The sequence below is a fragment of the Python bivittatus genome, unplaced genomic scaffold (assembly GCF_059951505.1).
Source record: "Python bivittatus isolate LINGU-HERP-01145 unplaced genomic scaffold, Pbiv_v1 ctg000970_np1212, whole genome shotgun sequence".
NCBI classification, from domain to species: domain Eukaryota; kingdom Metazoa; phylum Chordata; class Lepidosauria; order Squamata; family Pythonidae; genus Python; species Python bivittatus.
The window spans coordinates 2,025,536-2,047,698 of record NW_028277121.1 but is presented as its reverse complement, the minus strand read 5'-3'; the positions used below and the strand labels follow the sequence as shown (position 1 = coordinate 2,047,698).

At 41.0% G+C, this 22,163-nt stretch overlaps 1 protein-coding gene across 1 annotated transcript in view; it reads right to left on the bottom strand.

Moving 5' to 3' along the window:
• Positions 1–12,997: 12,997 nt before the first annotated feature.
• GRXCR1 (glutaredoxin and cysteine rich domain containing 1) overlaps positions 12,998–22,163 on the bottom strand; it is a 41,675-nt gene continuing 32,509 nt past the window's right edge. Inside the window, exons 3-4 of the mRNA XM_088131194.1 lie at positions 17,836–17,901; positions 12,998–13,292 (exon numbers count right to left, since the gene is read on the bottom strand). Coding sequence (XP_087987320.1) covers positions 13,113–13,292; positions 17,836–17,901 — 246 coding nt within the window. The 3' untranslated portion in view covers positions 12,998–13,112. The remainder of the gene's footprint in view (positions 13,293–17,835; positions 17,902–22,163) is intronic.

Genomic DNA, 22,163 nt, shown 5'->3' with positions numbered 1-22,163 from the left:
TACTGTACAAGGGCTTTGATCTCACTGCCACAATCACCAGCTCACCTTTTTTTTAATGTTCGGAAATGCCACGAAGCAGCTGTGTAATATTTTCTCAACCAATTTTTAAAATCTTTCTTATGTTACAAGACCTTTCCTAAACAGGAATGAATTGAATTAATTCATTAATTAATGAATTGCCTGCTTTTATTTTTCTTAGAAGCTTGCTAAAAGCATTTCAAAAGGTCTGTGCAATATGTTATGTCTTCTTGTTCCACTGTGAGTTGATTTAAATCTTGCCTCTTTATGTTTTACTCCTTCTGATTTAATATTTCATTGAAAGGAATAACTTCTGGCTGTTCAGCACTACAGCCTTCCATTGTTCGTCATAAACCAGCTAGACATGAAGCTGGCTTACAAAATCCTTTTCTAGATTTTAACTCTTTCCTCCAGAGAGTCGGTGTGGTGCAGTGGTCAAGGCACCTGGCTAGAAACTGGGAGACCGTGAGTTTAGTCCTGCCTGAGGCCCGCTGGATGACCTTGAGCCAGTCACTCTCCCTCAGCCCTGGGAAGGAGGGAATGGCAAACCACTTGGGCCAAAGGAATGGCCCAGGGTTCTGCCTGGACCATGGTTCAGACAGCCCCAGATTGCTGGCTCCACCTGCTTCTTTTCTCCTCTCATCTGTGCCAAGCTCCAACTGCTTTTTCTTTGGTGGACATGACAGGACCCTCGGAAAGGCAAGGTGAACAGTTCTTCTTCCAGTCATTTGGGCTAGAAGGAGAAACGTGGCAAACTCTTGTCAAGGTCATCCAGTTAAAAACAGAAGCAAAGGAATGGCCACATTTCACAGTTCTTTTGCTGAACCCCCTGCCCCCAAAGGACCCACCTTTCATGGCAGGCCACCCAGAACAAAATGAGCCTTAAAGGCAGAGGATGGAGACTCACACCAGCCAGCTGAAAGGCAGACTGTCCCACTCTTAGCAACAAAGGGGGTGAAGCTACTTCTGATGCCACCTAAGAGTGGCTGAGGGTGCGGTCATCCCTTCCTGTGTTCAGCTGGGGAATTCTGGGAGTTAAAGTTCACAAGGTTTGAGAAACACTGCTTTAATGTGTAAGAGATTTGTAGAAATGAGAGGAACACAGGCTCAATTTGCATTTAGTGAAGCTCTTTTGGAATGTGGCGATTTGCATTATGAACTTGTCCACTGCTGATTTTTCCTCCATTGCTAAATGAAAGTATCAGAAAGGCAGTTTAAGGCAGAAGCAAGTGCTAAAAGGTAGCTGTAGCCTAACCTGCCCGTGGTGACTTCCTTCTTCCTTTAATAAGGGAGTTTAGGATCCTGCATCAGTTCACTTCGCCTGAGTCTACAGTCCTAGATGTGAAGCTGACTGTATTTCTCCTGAGCATTTCTTCGAAAGTTCTGTGCATCTAGTAAAAGTCAGCCGATAAACAATTTTACAGAGCGTCCATCTCCATGGACGTCATAACTCGCATATGGAAGAAAGACTCCACCACCAGAGAAAAGTAAATGAATTTTTGGTCTACTAGAGCATGAGGCTATTACAAATAAAATAGAATCCAAGCCCTACTGATTTTATACTTGACAGCTAGGCTGTAGTCACAATAACCCAGTTTTGACAAATCTCTCTTTGCTTGCTACAGCTTTTTAATTTTTCAAAGCATAAGGTCGTTCAATCTCCTTTTTGTATCACCTTGTGAATACTTTGCTGAAGAAAAATTTGTACACATTTTGCAGAGATGTCTTATAAGAGGCATCGTTGTGTATTGATTTTTTTTCCTAATACAGGCATTTTTAACAGCAATTTCCCCAAAGTATGCCCTTTTTACCAGCAATTTTCCCTGACAGATGCATTTTACATAATGCATGGGACCCATTTCTTTATCAGAGGACGAGGTGGCAAATTGTGGAGCAGTGTGAAAATTAAAAGTTAATTGTGTTCCGGGTTCACGTTCTTTGTTCAGAAAGTGTGAATAAAGTCATTTAGTATTAAAATGTGACCCAAACCAGTTCCCCATCCCCACACGTACAAAGGGAAGAAGAGCTTTTTGTTTTCCAATTCTTTTCTTTAACCCTTTTGAATTCATCTTTGTAGCCAGTCTGGGGGAAGAACAAATGAGAATATAAATGATCATTAAAGTTTGCAAGCACCCATTAAATCCATTTCTATAGCAGGGTGTCTGCAGGGTGTGGTCAAAAAAGTCACGATGGTGGCCACTATGCTGCGATTAAAGCTTCATAATACCCATGAGGAACAGGAAAACTTCCATTGCTTTTCTGAGCACACACAGAGGAAATCCCTGCTCTGTATTTAATCATACAACATCAATACGAGTGCTTTGTTTGCATGATTCCAACTGAATCTGTTTCTTTTAAATAAAAATCAGCTTTCTGAAGGAACAACAGCACAGAGAATCAAGAAAGAAAGATAAAAATGTTTTCTCTTTTTCTGTTGTTTTTAATTAAATTTTAATTAAATATAGATGAAGGCATTAACTATTTTTCCTGCTGCTGTCCACTTTGCAGAATGCCTCCCCTGCTCACCCAAGGCCACATCTATTGCTTCGGAGTAATTGTTCTTTGCACTCTATGCAGCATTTCTATGATGTCAGGGGTGTCCAGAGGATGTGGTCAAAAAGGCCAAGATGGATCGATTGAAACTCCACCATTTTTATATGCAAGAGGACAGCGCTTCTGTTGGACCATCTTGACTTTTCCGACCACGCCCTGCGAGCCCCTTTGTATCCTGTCTTGGTCCTTGACTGCAGTTTACAGAAGAGTTGCATAACTTAAGGCTTCAGAGTAGATGGAAGTGGCCCCCAGAACTTTCCCAAAATTGCTACCAACACCCAGACTCCATTGGAAGTCAAATTTAATAAATAAAGGTAATTGTAATTTTTTACTGTGTCAGAAAAGGAAAATTATTTACAACATGACTGGGGAATAATCATATAAACTGTATTTTACTTTCCTTTAAATGGAAATGAAATCTAACCCAGTTTAGTTTTCTTCCCAGCCCCAGCCCTTCCTCTTTCAAACGGGCTCCCATGGGGGTTTCCAAAAAATTCAAGATGGTGGCAACTGCATGATTAAAGGTCCACCCCCTTTCTACATGAGGGGTGCATGCCCCTCCCAGCACACTACTTGGAGTCTCCCTGTAGCCATCAGCCGAGGAAAAGTTGTGCATCCCTCGTCTACACCATTGGTGTGGCATTGCTCATATTCTCGAAAACTCATCTTGATCTATGGAAAATAAGGAAATCTCATAGCTCCTGTTAAAGTTCTTCCAGCTAATGTGGAACAAATTCAACCAAGCCACTTTAAGCCTGAAATCTATTCTATATTCCAAGAAAGAAGAACCGATTCTGCCTCCTTGAATACTTTTCCTAAGACTGCTAAAACTGTGCATTAATTTCATTGCCTAGACAAACTGGTGCCACATTATCTCAGGGGACAAAGAGCTCGCCAAGCTTCTATCAGCAATGAAGTGCCCTTGCATTCTCACTTACTTGTCCTAAGTGAACAGAGATAGTGCCAAGATGCACTCCAATTCAGGGTGTAGTATTTCTGAGAGCTTGCATGCTGTCCTTCTTTCATGATACTTCAGATTCGTATACAGAGTGAGACGCGGCCACTGGTCCTTTATGAGTGTAATATAGACCACAGCTGAATATCAAAAACGTATCATAAAATGTTTCTGCTGGATCATATTCCAAACAATGATGGCTCTTCTAAATAGACATCTGGAAACGTCAGATATCCAGTATCTTACCATTACACAAATTGTTTATTTAATTATTTATTGCATCTATATCCAACCCTTTCTCTGGGAATTCAAGGCAACATGCATGGGAGTGTCTCCTAATTTTGTCCCTACAACAACAGCCTTGTTAAGGGTCAACCTCTTCACTGCTAAACAACACCAGCTCTCCTCCAGTGTCAGCCCCACCAGGTAGACCCAACCAGGAATCAATACCACAGAAAGATTAATGAAATTGGCCATAATAACAGAATCTTGAATGTCTGATTGTGCTGAACCTCCTCCCTCTTCTTATACTCAGGTGAATTAGGGAGGTGTCTGCCTGAGTTTCCTCCATATATTTTCTGTTTCTGCATGTTTTTCCCCTTCTTGCTTTGGTGATGGACCTGGGATATCTCAAGATCATCTTACTCAGTCTCTATATCCAAGAAAGTAAAGTGCTAAGTACCTTGGCACAAACAATGCAAATCACTGCTAACACATCAAGCTGTAAAATGGTTCCTGGGTGTGTAAAGGAAGAGGTGGACAGAGGTGGCCCAAAAAGGAAGAATGATCATGTATTGGTAGAATGCAGAGTTTTCATCCAGAAAGTTTCACCTGGAAACATTACAGAAAGGAACTCCAGGATGTAATTCCTAACTGGCCATCAATCCCTATGTGGCCAGTGATTATGGTTGGTCGGGGCTGAGTCCTGCTAACCATGCTGGACCAAAGCACCTTCAGGATCCCAACCCAGCCTCCCTTGCCTCCAGTGCTTGCTGGTAAGAGTACTTTTAGATGTTAACGACTCTGAGGACTACATGAGGTCTATATGAACAAATACATTAAAAATATTTAGCACTTATATCAACCTTCTCTAACTCGGCATGCTCCAGGGATTACCACCAGGACTGTGGTTCCCAAAGGCATATCTGAGAAGCACCTTAATGGGAAGGAGGATATATGTAGGGATTTTGGATGTCCAAAATGCCTGGCAGAAGTTATCATTCTTTCAACATTCCTATAAGATAGGCCACTGTTCTGTCGCTATAGAGCAAGTCAGAGAGGCTGAAGCCAAAGGGGAGGAGAGGGTTGCTTAAGACCAACTAAATGCATTGCAGATATAAGCTTCCAACTGGGAATTCTTCATTTTGTAGTTTAAACCCTTTTCCAACAGATATAGAGAATAAGTCGCAAAACCAATTCACACACGGGGATTATAAGAAAGAATGGTGGGGGGAGAAGTCATTGCAAAATTAGAAGCATGATTACACTACCTGTTTATTGCTTGTAGAATATTTCATTTTTTCTGGATACTGATGCATCAGCAAAATTAATTTAGGCAACAATTTTGCACCTGATGATGATGATGCCAACGGTGTCAATTTCAGCCTGAGGTGAAAGGAGCATAGCAATGGAGTGGTGACAATTTAATCTTATGGTATAGTATGGTCTTGGGAGAATAAGGATTGCTGTAAATACAGGAATGGAGAGCTGCGTGTGGTCTGCAGGCCATGGACTACCTGCCCCTAATCTAAGGTACGTGAACACAGTTTGATCAACATGGTATATAATTTAAATGTTTGAGATCAACTGCACATCAGAGCACTAGGATGATGAGAATGAAAAGGGTTGAAAACACATACTGGTGGCCATATCTGCGGTAACAGCCATCCTAACTGCACTGCCTACATACATTTTGGAGCTTAGAAATACCTCTGCTTCTCAAAAGATCCTTCTGCCAGGTAATCAGTTGCTCTCTGATGGCTCCCACAGTCCCATCTTGGCTCTTTCTCTGTTCCTTTAATTTGTATTGAATTCTACTGTTACCACATTGCTCTTTTATATGCTGCCACCCCTACCCCCATCACCCCCTAACAATGGCAATCTGCCATTTATCATGATCCCTCTTATGCGCCTATGACCTTTCCCCAAGGCAGTGTTTCTCAACCTTGGTAACTTGAAGACGTGTGGACTTCAACTCCCAGAATTCCCCAGCCAGCCATGTTGGCTGGGGAATTCTGGGGGTTGAAGTCCACACGTCTTCAAGTTGCCAAGATTGAGAAACACTGCCCCAGGGTAATACAAATGGTGCAGGGACTCGACTTCTTCCAGATCAAATATCTCCAGAGTCATCATATAATGATTCCTCAGTTTTGCTTTTTGGGCTGTTCCTGGGTAGCATGCTTCTTGGCGAAGCTGGCTATCAGACTTTCTTCAAAGGAGGAAAAGTAGCAGAAATCCATATTATCCATTTTTCATTTTGGGAAGAAAGAGATGGGGCAAAAAACCCACCTTGGATTATCCAAAAGGAGAGTGGTTTGATAAAGCCTAAGCTGGTGATAAGCTTAACGCTGTAAACTGGGTGCATCAACTGGTGTGATATTTTCATTACTGAAACCCAAATATCAGCCATCTTCCCTTTTGAGATTTTCCATGTTTGTCGATAACCATGGAATTTATTGCTACTTATTATTAATTTTTGAGGCTTTAAGGAACATTGTCTACACTCCATTTGTTCCCCGTTCTGGCCCTGACAGCTGAGATTGAAAGAAAAAGAGAAAGGGATAGGGGTAGGCAGGCTTCAGTGTTGGGCATAAAAGAAAAGAGTTTCTCCATTGATAAGATGGGCATCTGTTACAAGTCATTATGGCATCAAAGGCATAATGACATCATTATGCAAATGATGTAAATCCTGTAATTTGCACCAGGCATGGCAATGATGTCCTCATACGTGATGGCACATTGTGGAGCCCATGACTAGTATCTCACTGGCGTTCAGTCTGGAGCACAAAGGAGTGATCTGCCCACTCCCATTTTACTGGGAACTGATATAATTCACACTTCCTGAACTAGAGTTCAAACTGGAATGTAATTATACCTCAGTATTTGCCCCTCTCTGAAGTTTGTGACACAGTTATCAAACTAAAAAATGCACCAAAAAAAATATGATTAGGGGGCTTTGTGCAAAAAGGTGTCTCTTGCAGAATAATTGCACATATAGGAGGGGAAAACATTTAGAGGAAACTGAATACAAAAACTCATGTCTCACCTGAATGAGAAGTTAGAGGGAAAAACTGAGGAACTGAAAGACATTTTAAGTCATGGTTTAAAAAAAAAAACAGGTACAAAGCCACTTGTGAAACTTGCCCTTCTCTCAGTTTGACTCCATATCAAGTCCAAGAACTAATTAAATTCTATGTTCTATTGCTTTATGCAGAGTTATTTTTATTTTTGTAGTGTTGAAAGATATTCAGAAGAAGCATGGCTAATGGATCTCTGAATTTTGTTTACAAGCCAGATAAGCCTGAATAATTCCCATCTAAGAAAGAAATGCATTTCCCCTGAAAGCTATTCATTTTCAAAGATCAAAAGCATTCATCTTTCTGTTCTTTTTCATCGAAATGCTTTAAACCTACTTCACAGTTTGCGTTCCTATGAAATGTACTCATGGCTAAAATCAGATTCGGCACTGTTTCACACCACTAGAATGTGACTTTCAAATCTTCCTGTGCGCCTAATTGATCTGCATTAATATTCATGAGGTCCTGATGGTACAAATTGTGATAAAGCTCAATAATTTGATCAGAGTCAATACATAAAGCAGGAACATCCTGTCTATCCTAGATTGCTGTGGCAAACACACACTGACTACATTCTCCATCAGAAAAAGGCAGGCTGATTGTTGGCAGCTTAAGAGGAGTTGGAAGGCTACACTTCTCATAAGCAAAGTATTCAGTTGTGTCCTGCATTGATCAGGACAGGAGTTTCAGGAAGTCTAGAGCAGTGTTGCTCAGTCTCAACAACCTCAAAGTGTGTGGCCTTCAACTCCCACAGTTCTGCAAGTTGAAGGCCACACATCTTAAAGTTGCCAAGGTTGAGAAACACTGGTCTAGAGTAAGGATGTATTAATCAATATATTGTAAGTGTGGTAACCTGTTTGAAGGCTTAAACATACTTTTGGGGGGACGTAGAGGAAAAGCACCTCTGTGATTTACTGTCAAATTGTGAGGTCACAATCCTGGGGGAGTTGAGGGCTTCAAAGAAGGGGGCTACAGATGGCAAATTGCCTAGCCCAGAGGAAGTCACCAAAAGAGGTGGGAAGGTCAAAGACAGTAGAAATCTCCTACAGGAGGAGAACAATGGAAAAATAAAAATCATAGTGACAATAATTTGTCAATCTACAATTTAGATTGAAACAGTGGCTGGCCATAATAGTCATAAATGCATAGGAGAGTGCTCAAATGTATTTTCTCTTTCATCTATGATGGTACATGCCATCAAGTCATTGTTGACTCATAGCGACCACATAGATAAATTTTCTCCATGATCCTGGTCCTTTCTAACCTGGTCCTTCAGGTCTTTCGACGGTGCGCTCATCGCTGCTGAAACTGAGTCTATCTAGTTTGTTGCTGGTCGTCCTCTTCTTCTCTTTCCTTGCACCTTTCCCAGTGTTAGATCCTTCTCCAGAGAGCTGGGTCTTCACACAATGTGTCTGAAGTAGGATAATTTCAGCCTGGTCATTTGTGCCTCGAGTGAGACCTCTGGGTTTATTTGTTTGATGATCCATTGTTTGTTTTCTTGGCTGATCACGGTATTCCCTGGAGTCTTCTCCAACACCAAATTTCAAAAGCTTCCTATCTTGCTTCTTCAAACTCCATTCCCTTTCAGACCCAGGTCCAAAATACAAACCCACATGGCATGCATTTTAAATTGTTATTTTAAAAAATCCTCAGGCAGTTGCAACCATTTTTACAAACCTCTTTCATCTTAGTCATCAAGATACCAGGACATGTATTTGTTTCCTGTAGGATTCATGGAATAAAATTGCACATGACTTTAGAAACCAATAAGATCCAGAGACTATATTAAGGTCTTCAACATGTATTAAACTAAGAGTCCCATCACTTCTGGCCAGCATGCCAGTAGCCTTGCTGTCCTTGGTTGCAACAGCAGAGTTTGTAAGCCAATCCATCTGGTGGGCTCCAGGTTAGGGAAGAGTTAAAAACTGGAGCAGGCTATAAAATGAAATGTTCAGTACAATGAAGTCTAGATCATAGCTTCAGCAAAGACCATCATGAATTGATTGCCTTCCTCATCAAATATAATCAGTGCCTCATAGTAAGGATTGGATTCCTCAGTCAAAACATAGTTGCTAGTTAGATCATCTGAGACGGCTGCTAATATAATTTCACATTGTTTTCTCCCCTGCCCCCATCCCGCAATGCATTCTTTTTTTACATGCACATTTGCTAGATACTAATTGGCTATTAAAAGACATCCCTTTGCCAGAAGACGTGTTGTCTCCTTCAAAAGGCAAAATGTGGAGTCTGGACATGGAAACACCCTGTGTAAGTTTTCTGTGTAAGTTCACATTGCAAAGTGGCATTACTTGAGCAAGAACTTATTGGGGGTTCATAAATCTTTTAGCTTGTCTGAAAGCCATTTTTCACAACAGCGCACTGATAAGCCAGAAGCGTTTTACACCAGATTGGTCTTTTCATAACCCTTTACTCTGAAATGTCATCATTTGCCGATTCAACACCCAAATGAGAAAAACGATGTTGGATGAAAGAGTCAGGGGGGTGCATAAAGAATGATTTTTCTAATTTTCATGCTGCAAATTGTCCCAGGATTACAATACTCTTTTGTATCATCCTTAAATTATTTAAACTAAGCCAAGCAATCAAAATTTTCCCACCATCTAAATTATTTAGGGCAGAAATGTTTCCTGTCGAATGCTTTTGTGGTCATATCCTAAGTGAGTAAAGTTAGCTTTAAAGCAGTGGCTAGAAATAATACATGAAACATCTGCCATTATTTTTTGAATGATGATGGTGATGAAGAAAAAGAAGCAGTGTTCATGATCAGCAAAATCCATATATGGTTATTCATTAATTAAATCCAACAAGTATGAAAAGGGGTCCGTCTTTAGCCACAAAAAAATAACACTGAGCAATGATGGGCAAAATATAGTATTGGTTTGGTTATTAAATTTATTTTATGTATGAGATTTATAGGCCACCCCAATAAAGGATGGACTTTTTATTATTTTTAATTGTATTGCTTTAATATACAAAAACAAAAGTTTTTGTATATAATTTTTTTCTCAAAATCTAGGCATTTTTATTATTTATTCATTTTTTTAAAATGACATGCCATCCCCTACCTTACTGACTCTGGGTGGTATGCAAGGTCCAAGAAGCAGATCTAATATTTGACCCATATCTTTTCTTGCTTATTCACTGTTGGTGTCATTTGAGCTATAAAGTTGGTTTGGTGGAAGAAACAGATTTAGCATCTGGACAAGCCTAGAGAAACTACAGCCTACCAAACCATCATGTCAGAATGAATGGAGAATAGATAAAATGCAGATGATGATTGCAAAGCATTTGTAAAAGAGAAATAATAACCATCTTTAAACAGCACCAGAAGGCAATCGAGACTTATGAAAATGTGGAAATCAAAGTTAACGCTAGCTGTACATTCTATCACATATGAGATATATTGTTAGAGGAGCACAGACAATGATACAGCCTGGAGGCCTGAGTTACAATTGCAAAAAAGCTTATGGACACATACAATCCTGTAGACCAGTGTTTCTGAACCTCAGCAACTTTAAGATGTGTGGACTTCAACTCCCAGAATTCCTCAGCCAGCATGCGGTCTGAGAAATTCTGGGATTTGAAGCCTATACATCTTAAAGTTGCTGAGGTTGAAAAACATTGCTACAGACAATTGTACCATTGTTCCCCGGTCAACATGACAGCATGTTTGAATCCATTGGATCTCAGGTCTCTATATTATTCATAGCAGTTCCAGGATCAGGGTCCTTTTTAAGCCAACCTAAATCTGGAATAATTTATTCCCCTCTTTGAATCAATTGAGAGCTGTTTAAGAGTGACCTGCATTCCAATTGTGTCCAGTTTCTAAAGAGCTATATAAAAGTAAAGAAGAAATGAAATACTGTCATCAGTAATAACATGCCTGTTTTTTCAGCAAAGAGTGGGACTTTGGCAGATTTTAGCAAATGTTAAGAATGTACAATTATATGACAATATTTTATGATTAAAATACTTCATTTGTTTATATAAAACTAAGAAGTTGAACAAATAATGAACTCACTTGTAAACCTGGTGTACCTCCAAATTCTGTGTCTCCAGATAGCTGAAGGGCTTGTAGATTTCATAGTTCTGGTAACAACAAAAAAATGTCCCCTTTTCTATTTCCCCAAAATATGAAGTAAGGATATCTTTCAGGAGGCCTTTCCTGCCAAACTTAATTTCTGGACCGATGGATATCAAGAGAGATGGTCTTTCGCACAGAAAGTCAGTAAGCCAATTAGATACTTAAAACAATACCTTAAATAATGTCCAGGAAACAACTGAACACTAGCACAGGTCTTCCAACGTGCACCTAATACATTTTCAGAATTCTGCACTGGTTAACAGTCTAATTGTCATGTTGTGCACCGTGCTTCCTACACAGAATGCATGTAATCAGGGCATGGATAGCTGTTTGGTCAGGCTAGATTAGAAATGGCTGCAGTTGGTGTTAAATATAACAAGGAACGAATTCTAGACTGTGTACATGAAGGATACACCCATCAGTACAGTTCTTAAGTTATATTTTAAGATTATATTAGCATGGACATTGAAAAGATAGCAAGGAACATATGAAATAAAACCTGGGAAATGGACCCAGGATATTTAAACACTTTCTTCTTCCATACATAATCAGCCCTCTTCTATGTCTCAACAACAGGCAAACTTTAATGGATGGCAGTCAAGACAACCTTGTTCCAGTTATGGAACGTCCTCCCTAATGAAATCTACCTGGGTCAGTCGCTACCTATCTTTAACCACGTGCCCAAACGTTTCTAAAGAGGTTGGAGAGGTGTGGTAAACTGGCAATAGGTAGTGACGGAGAACATTTAGCTTAAGGATGTAACTCCATCTGTATTATGCTCCATTCATTTGCATGTGTTTGATACAATAAAGGGATAGTTCAGTTAAATGAATGAATAAATATCAACAAAGCAACAAGATTTCCAAATGGAGAAGTCTAGCATTTCCTTAGTTCAAATCACATCTTGGCAACAGAGGGGAGTAAATGGAGGATCTGTCCAACCTGTTGGCTGGACAGTGATTTTCAGATGTTGATACAATTCAAAGACCAGAAATCCCCCTGAATTCATCCATAAGTGTGCTTCCCTCAAAAATCTACAATTTGTTATTAAATATAGCAATAAGTTTTGCCTGGCATCATCTGCTTTTAACAAACCCATGCTGGCTTCTAGCAAACACCATTTCTAAGTATTTGCAACCCCTTCTTTTGATTATCTTCTAAGATTTTCCCAGGTACTGTTGCCAGTCTGATTGGTCTGTAGTTTCCTGGGTCCACCTTTTCCTGTTTTTGAATATGGGATTATTAGCTTTTCTCCAATCGTCCATCACTTCCCCTTAACTCCAAGAGTTCTCAAAGAATATGCTCAGCAGTTCTGAGACCATCTCCACCAGTTTGTTTAGCACCCTGAGAGGTAATCCATCCAGCTAGGTGTTCCCTCACCAGTCCCTTACCAATTTTGACCTGCATTTCTCTTCTGCCCTCCCTGCCCCAACTCCCCAGTTGGACCACACTTCCCCAAAGAACGTTTTTCAGCATTAATTGCAAACCTCAGCTCATTCTGAGCCTCAGCCTTCCTGACCCCATCCCTACAGGCTTATTCTGACATTCTGTTTTTGTTATATGCCCCTCTCTTCATTTTTGAAACTTGTCCTTCTTGTTTCTCAGCTTATCAGAGAGCTCTTTATGCAACCAAACTGGTTTCATCAGGTGTCTCCCATTTTTCTTTCTCTTTCAAGTTCTTTGTGTTTGGGCCTTAATTACCTCATTTTTCAGAACTTCTCAATCCTCCTGAACGTTTTTCCTTTCAAGATTTCCACCCATGGAATCCTTCCTACTTTTCCCCTTAGCTTGTGTGTGTGATTTATTCTGTGTAACTTGAACTGCGGGTAAAATCCTGGCTTCTTCTATGCCTCGGTGTGGAATCTCAGTGCATGAAAGATTCTAGCCATACAACATCAGAGCTCTCTGCCCAAAAGAGTGCCGTGCCAGGAAAAGCTCAGATACCGTGCAGAACCCTCCAACTCCCAGGCCTCTGGTAGAGGACCCGAGATTGAGGAAGACACAGACCACCCATCAGGGTGAGAGGGGATTTTTTAATATATTGATTACAAATGAGCTTTATTGGTTGAACTAGATAAACGTGGTGGCTTTTAATTAAAAAAAGAGTATCACAAACTGCTATGTTGATGTAATAAAATGAGGTTGTCCGTGTGGGTCTGTGTGTGTGCGAGACAACATGCCATCCTTAGCTCACACAGTTCTTGCAGCGCTGCAACCCGTTCTCGTTGCAAGCCGTGCACTTGAGGGCTTTGAAGGAGTCTGTGAAACAGTTCCGAAACACGGACATCTTGCTCCCATGGCACACCGAGCACGGAAGAAAACCAAAGCCCCCACAGGAGAGGCATTCATGGGGGTGTTGAACTCTCTGCAGCAAGGAAAAAAAGAAGAGTTGCATCCATTAGTTGCATTAGACCAGTGTTTCTCAACCTTGGCAGCTTGAAGATATGTGGACTTCAACTCCCAGAATTCTGGGAGTTGAAGTCCACACATCTTCAAGTTGCCAAGGTTGAGAAACACTGCATTAGACAGCCAAACATGACTGATTGACCCTAGTAAGGAAGACATCAACATGCACTATTTCATTATTTAAACAGCAGCCGCCTCAAGACTCAAGGCCAGGGAGATGGGTTGGGGAGGAAGAGTTAATTCTCTCCTTGCCTCTCTGAAGCTGCCCTTCGCATTTCGAGCCTCTGTGGCCAAGGTGCTGTATTGGACTCGTTCATCCTGAACCGAGCCACAGATCTCAATATGGGTTCTATAAATTATATACACTTTTTGCTTTTTTTAAAAAAAGAAAGGCTATCAAGCTCAAAGGCCAGCTGGAACGGCTGCTTCTATAACCTGCCTCAGTCTTTGGAGGTCTCTGGGCACTGCTGTAGCGGGCTAGCTAGCTATGGGTATCCTCTGTATGTTTCAAGCAGAACTATATGTAAACTTTCCAAGCCCATTTACGGAACTTGTTAAGTAGAACCGACCAGTTGGACTGCTACTATTTCCTCCCAGGAGGACACAGTGGAAATTACAGCATGACGTTGGAATGTTTTTGATAAACTCATCTGGTGACCTTCTTATCATTTATCTCTTCCTACTAGGTCACATGGCAGCTGTACTATCTCAGTGAATAGAAACAATCTGGTTTACTGGGCCACGGGTTCCTGACTGAGTCTTCTCCCCGTCATCATTCAGGGTCAATTCAGTTTGCTGTGAATGTCTTCTTACAAGGGCACTTTAAGCAATTTGTATGTACGGGAGGGCATCTCATAAGTTTGGTAGTGAATGTAGCTCACGTATGTATGGAGGGGTACCTTTTACTACCACACACATACAGACACACACGCACACAATTCGGGAGAAACTTGTAAGGAATGGCTAGAGAAAACTGTTATGTCAGCGCAGAAGAGATACCTTCCAAGACCATCATCAAGCAAAGTTTCCACTGATTTGAAAAGGCAGAAGGAAAAGTCTAGAATTTAAATCCAAGAGGGCAGACCCCTATAAGTTCTTTGACTTCTGTGTGTACAGGTAGTCCTCACTTAACTACAGGAATTGGAACCAGCAACTCCGTCGCTAAGTGATGAGGTTGTAAAGCGAAAAATCACATGACAGCACTGACTTATGATAGCAGTTACGGCTATTCTGGTTGCCTTCGTTAAGGGACTCCCATGCAGTCGTTAAGCAAGGACATAAGTGGCTAAACTGGTCGCTTGAGGAGAAATGGCACCCCTCTTTCCAGAGCTAGCCTCTCCTCACCCTCTTCTATGATGCGCTCTGGGGGAAACCCAGAGGGCCTGCAGAATGCAGGCTGCATCTTGGAGGGGGAGGGTGAACCAGGGTGGTGGGCAGGTGCACTTTGGGCTTGTCTCCCATTCTTCTGCTAGGCAGGCCACAACCAGGGGAGTGCATCCTGTGGCCCCAAAGATGGGGAGGCTTGGGGCATGAATCCCGCTCCAGTCAGGCCCAAGGGCAAGTGGGGAGGCTGCCCACCAGCTCTCTGCAAGCCTGATGGCATAGATCACCAGCAGATGCCTGGGCAGCTCTTCGTGTGGAGTTTACTTTCGGACTGGCGCAGCCCCTGAAAGCCTTGCACACCCATCGGTGCCACTCCAAGGCGTCCTCCCACGTGGTGAGCTCAGTTCCAGGTAGGGCCCCAGGGGCTGGCCGCACATGAGGGAGCAATGGAGGCCAGATGGAGCTCAGGGCACTGGCATCTGCCCATGGGCCTAGTCGAGCCTGGCCTCTCTCTCTGCTGCCTCCTCCTCCTCTTCTTCCTCCTGCTCCCACTGCTTCATTTGGGCCACCAGCAGGTTGGTGATGAAAAACAAAGACAGCTCAGCAGAAGTAGCCTGGATGCTTCTGGAGCTTTGCAACTTCCTGCCGGCTTCCCCATTGATTTTGCTTGTGGGAAGCCAACAGGGAAGGTTGCAAATGGTGATAACATGGCCGCGGGATGCTGCAACAGTTGTAAATGCCAGCCAGTCACCAAGCACCCGAATTGCGATCACGTGACCATGAGGGTGCTGCGATGGCCACAACTTCAAGGACCAGTCATAAGTCCTACACGTTCAGCACCGTCTTAACTCTGAATGGTCACTGGATGAGTGGCTTCATTCTTGCCTGCAAAACTGCAATGAAGAGTTTAATCTTGCCAAGCCAAGTTGAATTTGTAAGACTTCTGCTGAATAAGCCAATTCCTGAATGAGTTAAGTGTCTGGAGAAGCAAGGTTACAGCTCTGTCTGATGCACCAGTGTCCACGGGGTGTTGAGGATCTGCATTTCAAAAAAGGCAACACAGTGGTTGTAGCAGCTCAATGGAAACTCTGCCCTTTGTGTGCGCATGCAACATGACCCACGAATAAAGTGGCTTCTAGTCCACTGTCATGATTAGTAACTTCTCTTTTTTGATCCACCCTCTGGACACTGATGTTCTGGTATGAATCTTTTTTTTTTGAATTAAGAATTTGAATTACATTAGTAAAAACTAAAACAAACTAATTAGAGAAGGAGAGGAGAATGGAAAGAAAGAATAAAAAGTGCAGGAAAAAAGAAAAAGAAATTAAATTTTAATTTTTAAAACTTCAGCCAGTTTTTGTTTTTGTTTTGGGGTTTTTTTTGTTTTTTGTTTTTGTTTTTTGTTTTTCTTTATATCCAGTAAAGCATCCTTTTCCAAATCATTCTCTTGGTCTGTAATTTGTAGTTCCACTTTTGGTACTTTCTCCGTCTTGTCAGATAAAATTTGTTCCACATCTGTCATTCTTTCATTAACATCTTTTGGACATAGTCTATCCATAGAAGCAGACATCATTACTGACAGCGTTCATATTGTAGTTACTAATTTCTGACTCCATTCTTCAGAGATCTTCTTTAATATTTCTGATGTTATAACGTTTTGCATCATTTTGTAAGTCCCAATGTTAACTGACATGAAGAACAGGCTTGTATTTTTGTTTTCTTCTGCTTAAAATCTTTAATCCCCTCTAGTGTCCAGTTTCTAAAGTCATCACTTATCTATTGTAATGACTTGCAATAGCCAAGATAGCCAAAATAAGTCTGTTTCCCCTGAGAAGTTATTTATTTTTCATAGTTAATTCCAAAATCATATAGTAAAAGTCAATGTTCCAAATTTATCTGGACCCTTAATCCATTTATAACTTTACAACTTTGTAAGATCAAAATCTTACTAACTTTTTGCTAAAATTCTTTAAGTTCTTAAGCTTATATTTAATTTCAAATTCTTTAAGTTCTTAAGCTTATAATTAGCTTGTCTTTTGTTCAGAGCTGAAGATAAACTCACCCTATGAAGACTTTTCAAACTTGTTGTTCCAAAGGTGTTTAATAGCTTTAAGACGGTTTATAGGCAATTTCCGAAAGTGATTAGAAAGTGTTGTTTGTGAACGTACTGTCCCTTAAAAGTCTCCGCTGCGGTTGTGAGCAAGCTGGCTAATCCTGTTGTCCCTCAGCACTCAAACCCATGGAAAACTGTTGTCCTGCAGTCTCCTCACAAGGAGCAGCCATCTGGAGCACATGTGGGAGATCTCCCATCCTCTCCTTATCCGGAGAGGTTCCAAGGGACCAGTCTGCTCACCGGCTTCTTGGTCTTTGACGCGGTCACCAGCTCCACTTTCTCAGAGCCATCTTCAGTTCGCCATACCTCCCCAGGAAGCTGTGATCTGGTGTGAATCTTGATGAAACCACAAGGATTAGTGGTTGTGTAAGAATTTAGTATCTACTGCTGTTGATCAGTTTTTCCCTATAAGTAATTTTCTCCTTTTCTTGATGCTGTACCTTAAAAACAAAGCAGGATTGCCTTCCTTATGTTTTCTATGTGGTGAGTAGTTATCATATGATCATTCAGATTCATCTTAATTGCGCATTTTGGTTAAATAAATAGAAACCATTCAGGAGAATGATTTGGCCTTTGAATTAAGAGACTGATGAAGATTTAACTCCACGTACATTGGAAGGAATGCCTGTATCGTTAGGTGGTTTGAGAAAGCATATTGGCAGCCAGGCAGGAGACATAAGCAAGAATGAATAATTAGTAAAGACACAAAGAACAAAGAAATATAATTTCCCTTCTGTCTGTGCTATGGCCGTATCCAGACTGGTGCTTCTGATTTGATTTTAAGAATCAAAATTTCTTAAAATTTGATTTTAAGAAGAAAACTACCACACAAATATTAATCGCATGACTAATGACACATCACATTTATCCCTCTAATAAGACAAAGTGTAGGAGTTTTCAGGTAAGTTCTTACAAAGAAAAAATAATGCAGCTATAAAAATACAAAACTATGAGCACACATTCTTACCCATCGACAGGAGGAATTTAACAACGCTTCATTTTAAAGCAAACGGTCTTAGCAATCAGAACCCAAAGGGTAAAAATCTTTGCTAAGCTCGTTAATTACCTCGATTTTGGTTAAGAGGTCCTGCAGCTCCCCTGATTCATTCATTGACAAAATTTTCTCAGCACCCTAGAAGGAAACAGACAAAGTCTGTTAGTTGGTGTTTGTGAGTGTACATGTGCATATAAGTGTGTGTGTGTGTGTGTGTGTGTGTGTGTGATAGATAGAGGAAGTGGGTTAATTTTGACAGTTTAACAGAGAAAAGGAGAAACTCCTTTTTGCAAAAACTGTTGATATAAATCACATTTTTTCAGCTGAACCAAGTCAACCCTGCTGAACAAATATCATTTGTCTAAATAGTGCTACGTGATCACTGTGAAATGTACTTCTTGCTTTACAATATATGCCTTCTTATAAAAACAGAGGAAAAAGATACTTCATCAGTATTTAAGAGGTAATTTCTTAATATATATTCCATCAGAAATTGTCACTGCATGAGCGGGAGAAACTGAGTTTTTTTTTAATTTACAATTTAAGGATTTCCAGCCCTGAATTCACACAGATCTGGTTAAGTATAAAGGGAAAAAGTGATGAAAAAACTCAGAAATCGGCCATGAAAAATTAAAATAATTGAGACTGAGTAGGTTCCAAGTACAAGAGGATCGTATAGAGAAAGTTAATCTGCCAAAGAAGATATAAAACAGCCCTATGGCTCCTTTTGCTAATCAGAGAAGGCCTGCTGAACATTTGTATTTTACATCTGAAATTGGGGGGAAGAACATTTCTGCTGGTATGAAGTCAAAAGTTCATTCGCTTTTTGGCAGTGGGTCAGCACTCTGTGTGAAAGTGTTCACTCACCCATTTATGCAACTCTTATGCGACCTCGGTAATGTCAGCACATTGTCAAATTTGATTGCTTAAGCATCGCGGTGGTGCCTTATAATTAATGCAAGATCTCCGACCGGCTAAGGATGGGTGACCTTTTTCCTACCAACAGCCACATGAGAATCAGGGTTTATCTCTGGGCAGTCATGATGCAAAAGGATTAAAATAAAGGCTGGGCCAAGGGTGAGGGCAGCCTTTCTGCCTCTGACGCAACTCCTTTTCCACTTTCTGATCTGAAGCAGTAAAGGTGAAGAATTTTTTTTAAAAAAATTACAGACAATCAGCACTGATTGCTGATTGCTCACAGACAGCATTTAAAATTACCCCAAGTGCCAACCGCAGTCCTAGAGCCAGCATGGGAAAAACAAAAGAAATATAAAACAAGGCATTTGTTCTTTCTAAAGGCCACTCTTCTCAGCTCAAACTGAGATGAAGCAGGAATGGAGCAAGGAAACAGCTCGATGCGTGGCCAGATGGTGGCCACCACTCTGCGATCAAAGCCCTGTCCCGTTTGTACATGTGTCAGGGCAGGGCCTCATTCGCATGGTGACAGCCACCATCTTGACTTTTGGAACCCCTCTCTATGGACATCCAGTTCTGCAGAACTTCAGCCAGTTGACAACTGCTGCAAAAATAGTCTCTTTTCTCCCCTTGACTTTGCACCGTTGAACACACATTCAGGACTGATTGATTGGTTGATTGATCCGACTCCAGAATGACTTAAAAACAACAACATATAAAAACTCAACCAACCTGAAGAGCAAAGTATCAGCCACAAATCTATCTATGTCTCCCTTAACTACAGCCAAATGATCTATAGTTAAGGGTTACATTAAGCTAAGCTTTAGCATGAATTTAATCTATACAGTTCTTGGCTGGTGGGATTCTTCTCAACATTTTAGCTCCTCTCCTTGGCAGTGTCAGCTTCTGGTTGCTAAATTGTTTTCTTTTTTCTTTAATTGCCCACACCAGTCTCAAGCTGTGAGTTGCAGTACAGCTGGGACTTCGGGCACTCCTAAGGGTGGGGGAAAGGCCTCAGTGGATATAGGAAGAATGCAACTACAGAGTTGCTGCGAATTTAATAAGGGTGCTGCTTCCGCTTCTCAGTCACTCTGCCTTGACTTCCTCTCTGGTGCCTCCGATCCCTCAAAGGCACAGTCCTCCCTTCAATTAAATGCTCTCAAGGACGTCACTAAATGCCTGGAAGGACCAGCAACATCTTTCAACCTATTTCCTGGACTGATGTTTTGTGACAAATCGTAGCTTCTCTTTCTTGCTCTCTTTTCCATTACTGGATGCATGTCTGTGCAAGTATGTTGTGTGTAAGAGGAAAAATATAACATTTTCTTAACCTACTCATTAGGATGGTAGGTTGCTTTTGCAGAAACTACTCGGTCCAGACTGGAATGGAGCAAATCAGCATGGGTTTTATCTACCTTGATGTGGGATATTATTTCTAATAACCCTGGCAGATTATTATCTGCCTTACTCTCAGGATGCCTGATAATTGCTTTCAAAATTCTTCTGTTTGTGTTTTTTATTTGATTGAGTAATCGAAGGTAGCAGAGGCGTCTGCAGCTGGGTGTTTGCTGCCATTACTTTTCCCTTATGATGCACGTGGCACAATTTAACTATTACGGTCGTCCTTTGGGGGGGGATTCTTTAGAATCAGACCATAATCCCGGTGATCTACAGAAATCTCTAAAGGATCTGTTAGTTGCTGCCACCATCAAACTCTTTTTCTCTGTTTCTCCCTCTCTTTGTCTATATACATAAGTGGAACATCGGTGGAGCAATTTTTAATAACATTGGAACAAAGCATTGAATTATCTTTTATCATACAACTTGAAGAGTCTTTCTAAAGTCCTCTTAAGTCTGGTTAACTTCCCCATAGCATTCATTTAGAGTTGCTTGTGTGAGATGGGCGGCTGTATAAATGGGATGTATAAATAAATAAATAAGTTTATCTCTCCTCTCACAGCAAGATGACTCCTACAGTGGTAATTTACATTCAACGAAGTATCTATAGGCTACAAATCTTTGTCTTCCCTATGGGTCTGTTCTGAAACCTATCAAGCTGAAAGTTGGAGGACTTCCTTGGGCTAGGACTCTCAGCATCTCTCACACCTCCCCAAATCCCTCTCTCTTCCACCCCCTCTCCCTCCAGAATTTAAACTAAGAGGTGTTGCCCTATTTTCCTTTATTTGAGTGACAGTTCTAATAGCCAGTCATCACCCCTGGATTTAACTGAAACAAGGAAGCCAGGAGAGATGATTCAACAATGAAAGGCGAGACACTCACACACAAAAAATCAAGTTTACCGTATTTCAGTTCTAAATAAGTGCAAGAACATGCTACTTCTGAGAATTTCATCTAAAATATCTTCTCCTTTTAAATGAAATTTGAAAGCAAATTCACTTCCATCAGATTGAAGGATGTGCTGCCTTATAAATCTACATTTTTTTAATGGAAAAATGAAAGACGCTTAATTTCTTATGTCACCTCTCCCTGACTGTCAGTTGTCCATTCACCCATTCCGTTTGCAAACCAAAGATCTCTTTCTACAGCTATTCCTTGCTATAAAATTCATTTTTGCTTTAAACTTCATTAAATTGTGTCTCAACATTTAAAAAAAGGTATGGGTAAAAAAAAAATTGAAGACATAATTGAAAAACCAACGCTATGAAATTTCATTAGATTCCTCCACTTACGATGTTCTAATTTTTCTAGAAATGTCATTCTGTTTTGAAAAAACAAAGCAAAGCAAAACAAAAAATGCCCATTTACTTAAGCTTTTCCATCTAGATAATGGGTAGCAGGCTCCATTTTTTTTCATTTGATGCTCTGAAGTTGGATATGTCAGGACAAGCTACCCCCTCAGCAACCTAAGCAGCTCATATAACTTTCCAAGAGGAGGACAACTCCAGTTAGGTCATGTATCTCTGCAGAGCCCTATTAATTATCTGAAGCCCAGCAATTAAGACCAACTTCTCCCTGGTAATTCAAGTGGAAAGATTCCTGCCAAATAACTACTGTCTTGTGCCTCTGTCCATTCTACTGAATAGTCTTCTTTGCAGGCCCGTTTCACCCCACCCAGATCTTCTGAAAAATGGATGTGAGTTCACACAGTAACACTGGATTTCATCTTCTAAAGTGCCCCCTATCTCCCCTTGTCCTTTTCTTTCTGATATTAGAATTTTAGATGCCACCTAATGCTCACTTCAGAAGCACTTAAAACTACAAATTAAGGAAGCCAGTAGAGATCAGTGTGGAAGGAAGGAAGGAAGGAAGGAAGGAAGGAAGGAAGGAAGGAAGGAAGGAAGGAAGGAAGGAAGGAAGGGAGGGAGGGAGGGAGGGAGGGAGGAAGGAAGGAAGGGAGGGAGGGAGGGAGGAAGGAAGGAAGGAAGGAAGGAAGGAAGGAAGGAAGGAAGGAAGGAAGGAAGGAAGGAAGGAAGGAAGGAAGGAAGGAAGGAAGGAAGGAAGGAAACCATGAAGCCACCTAGAAT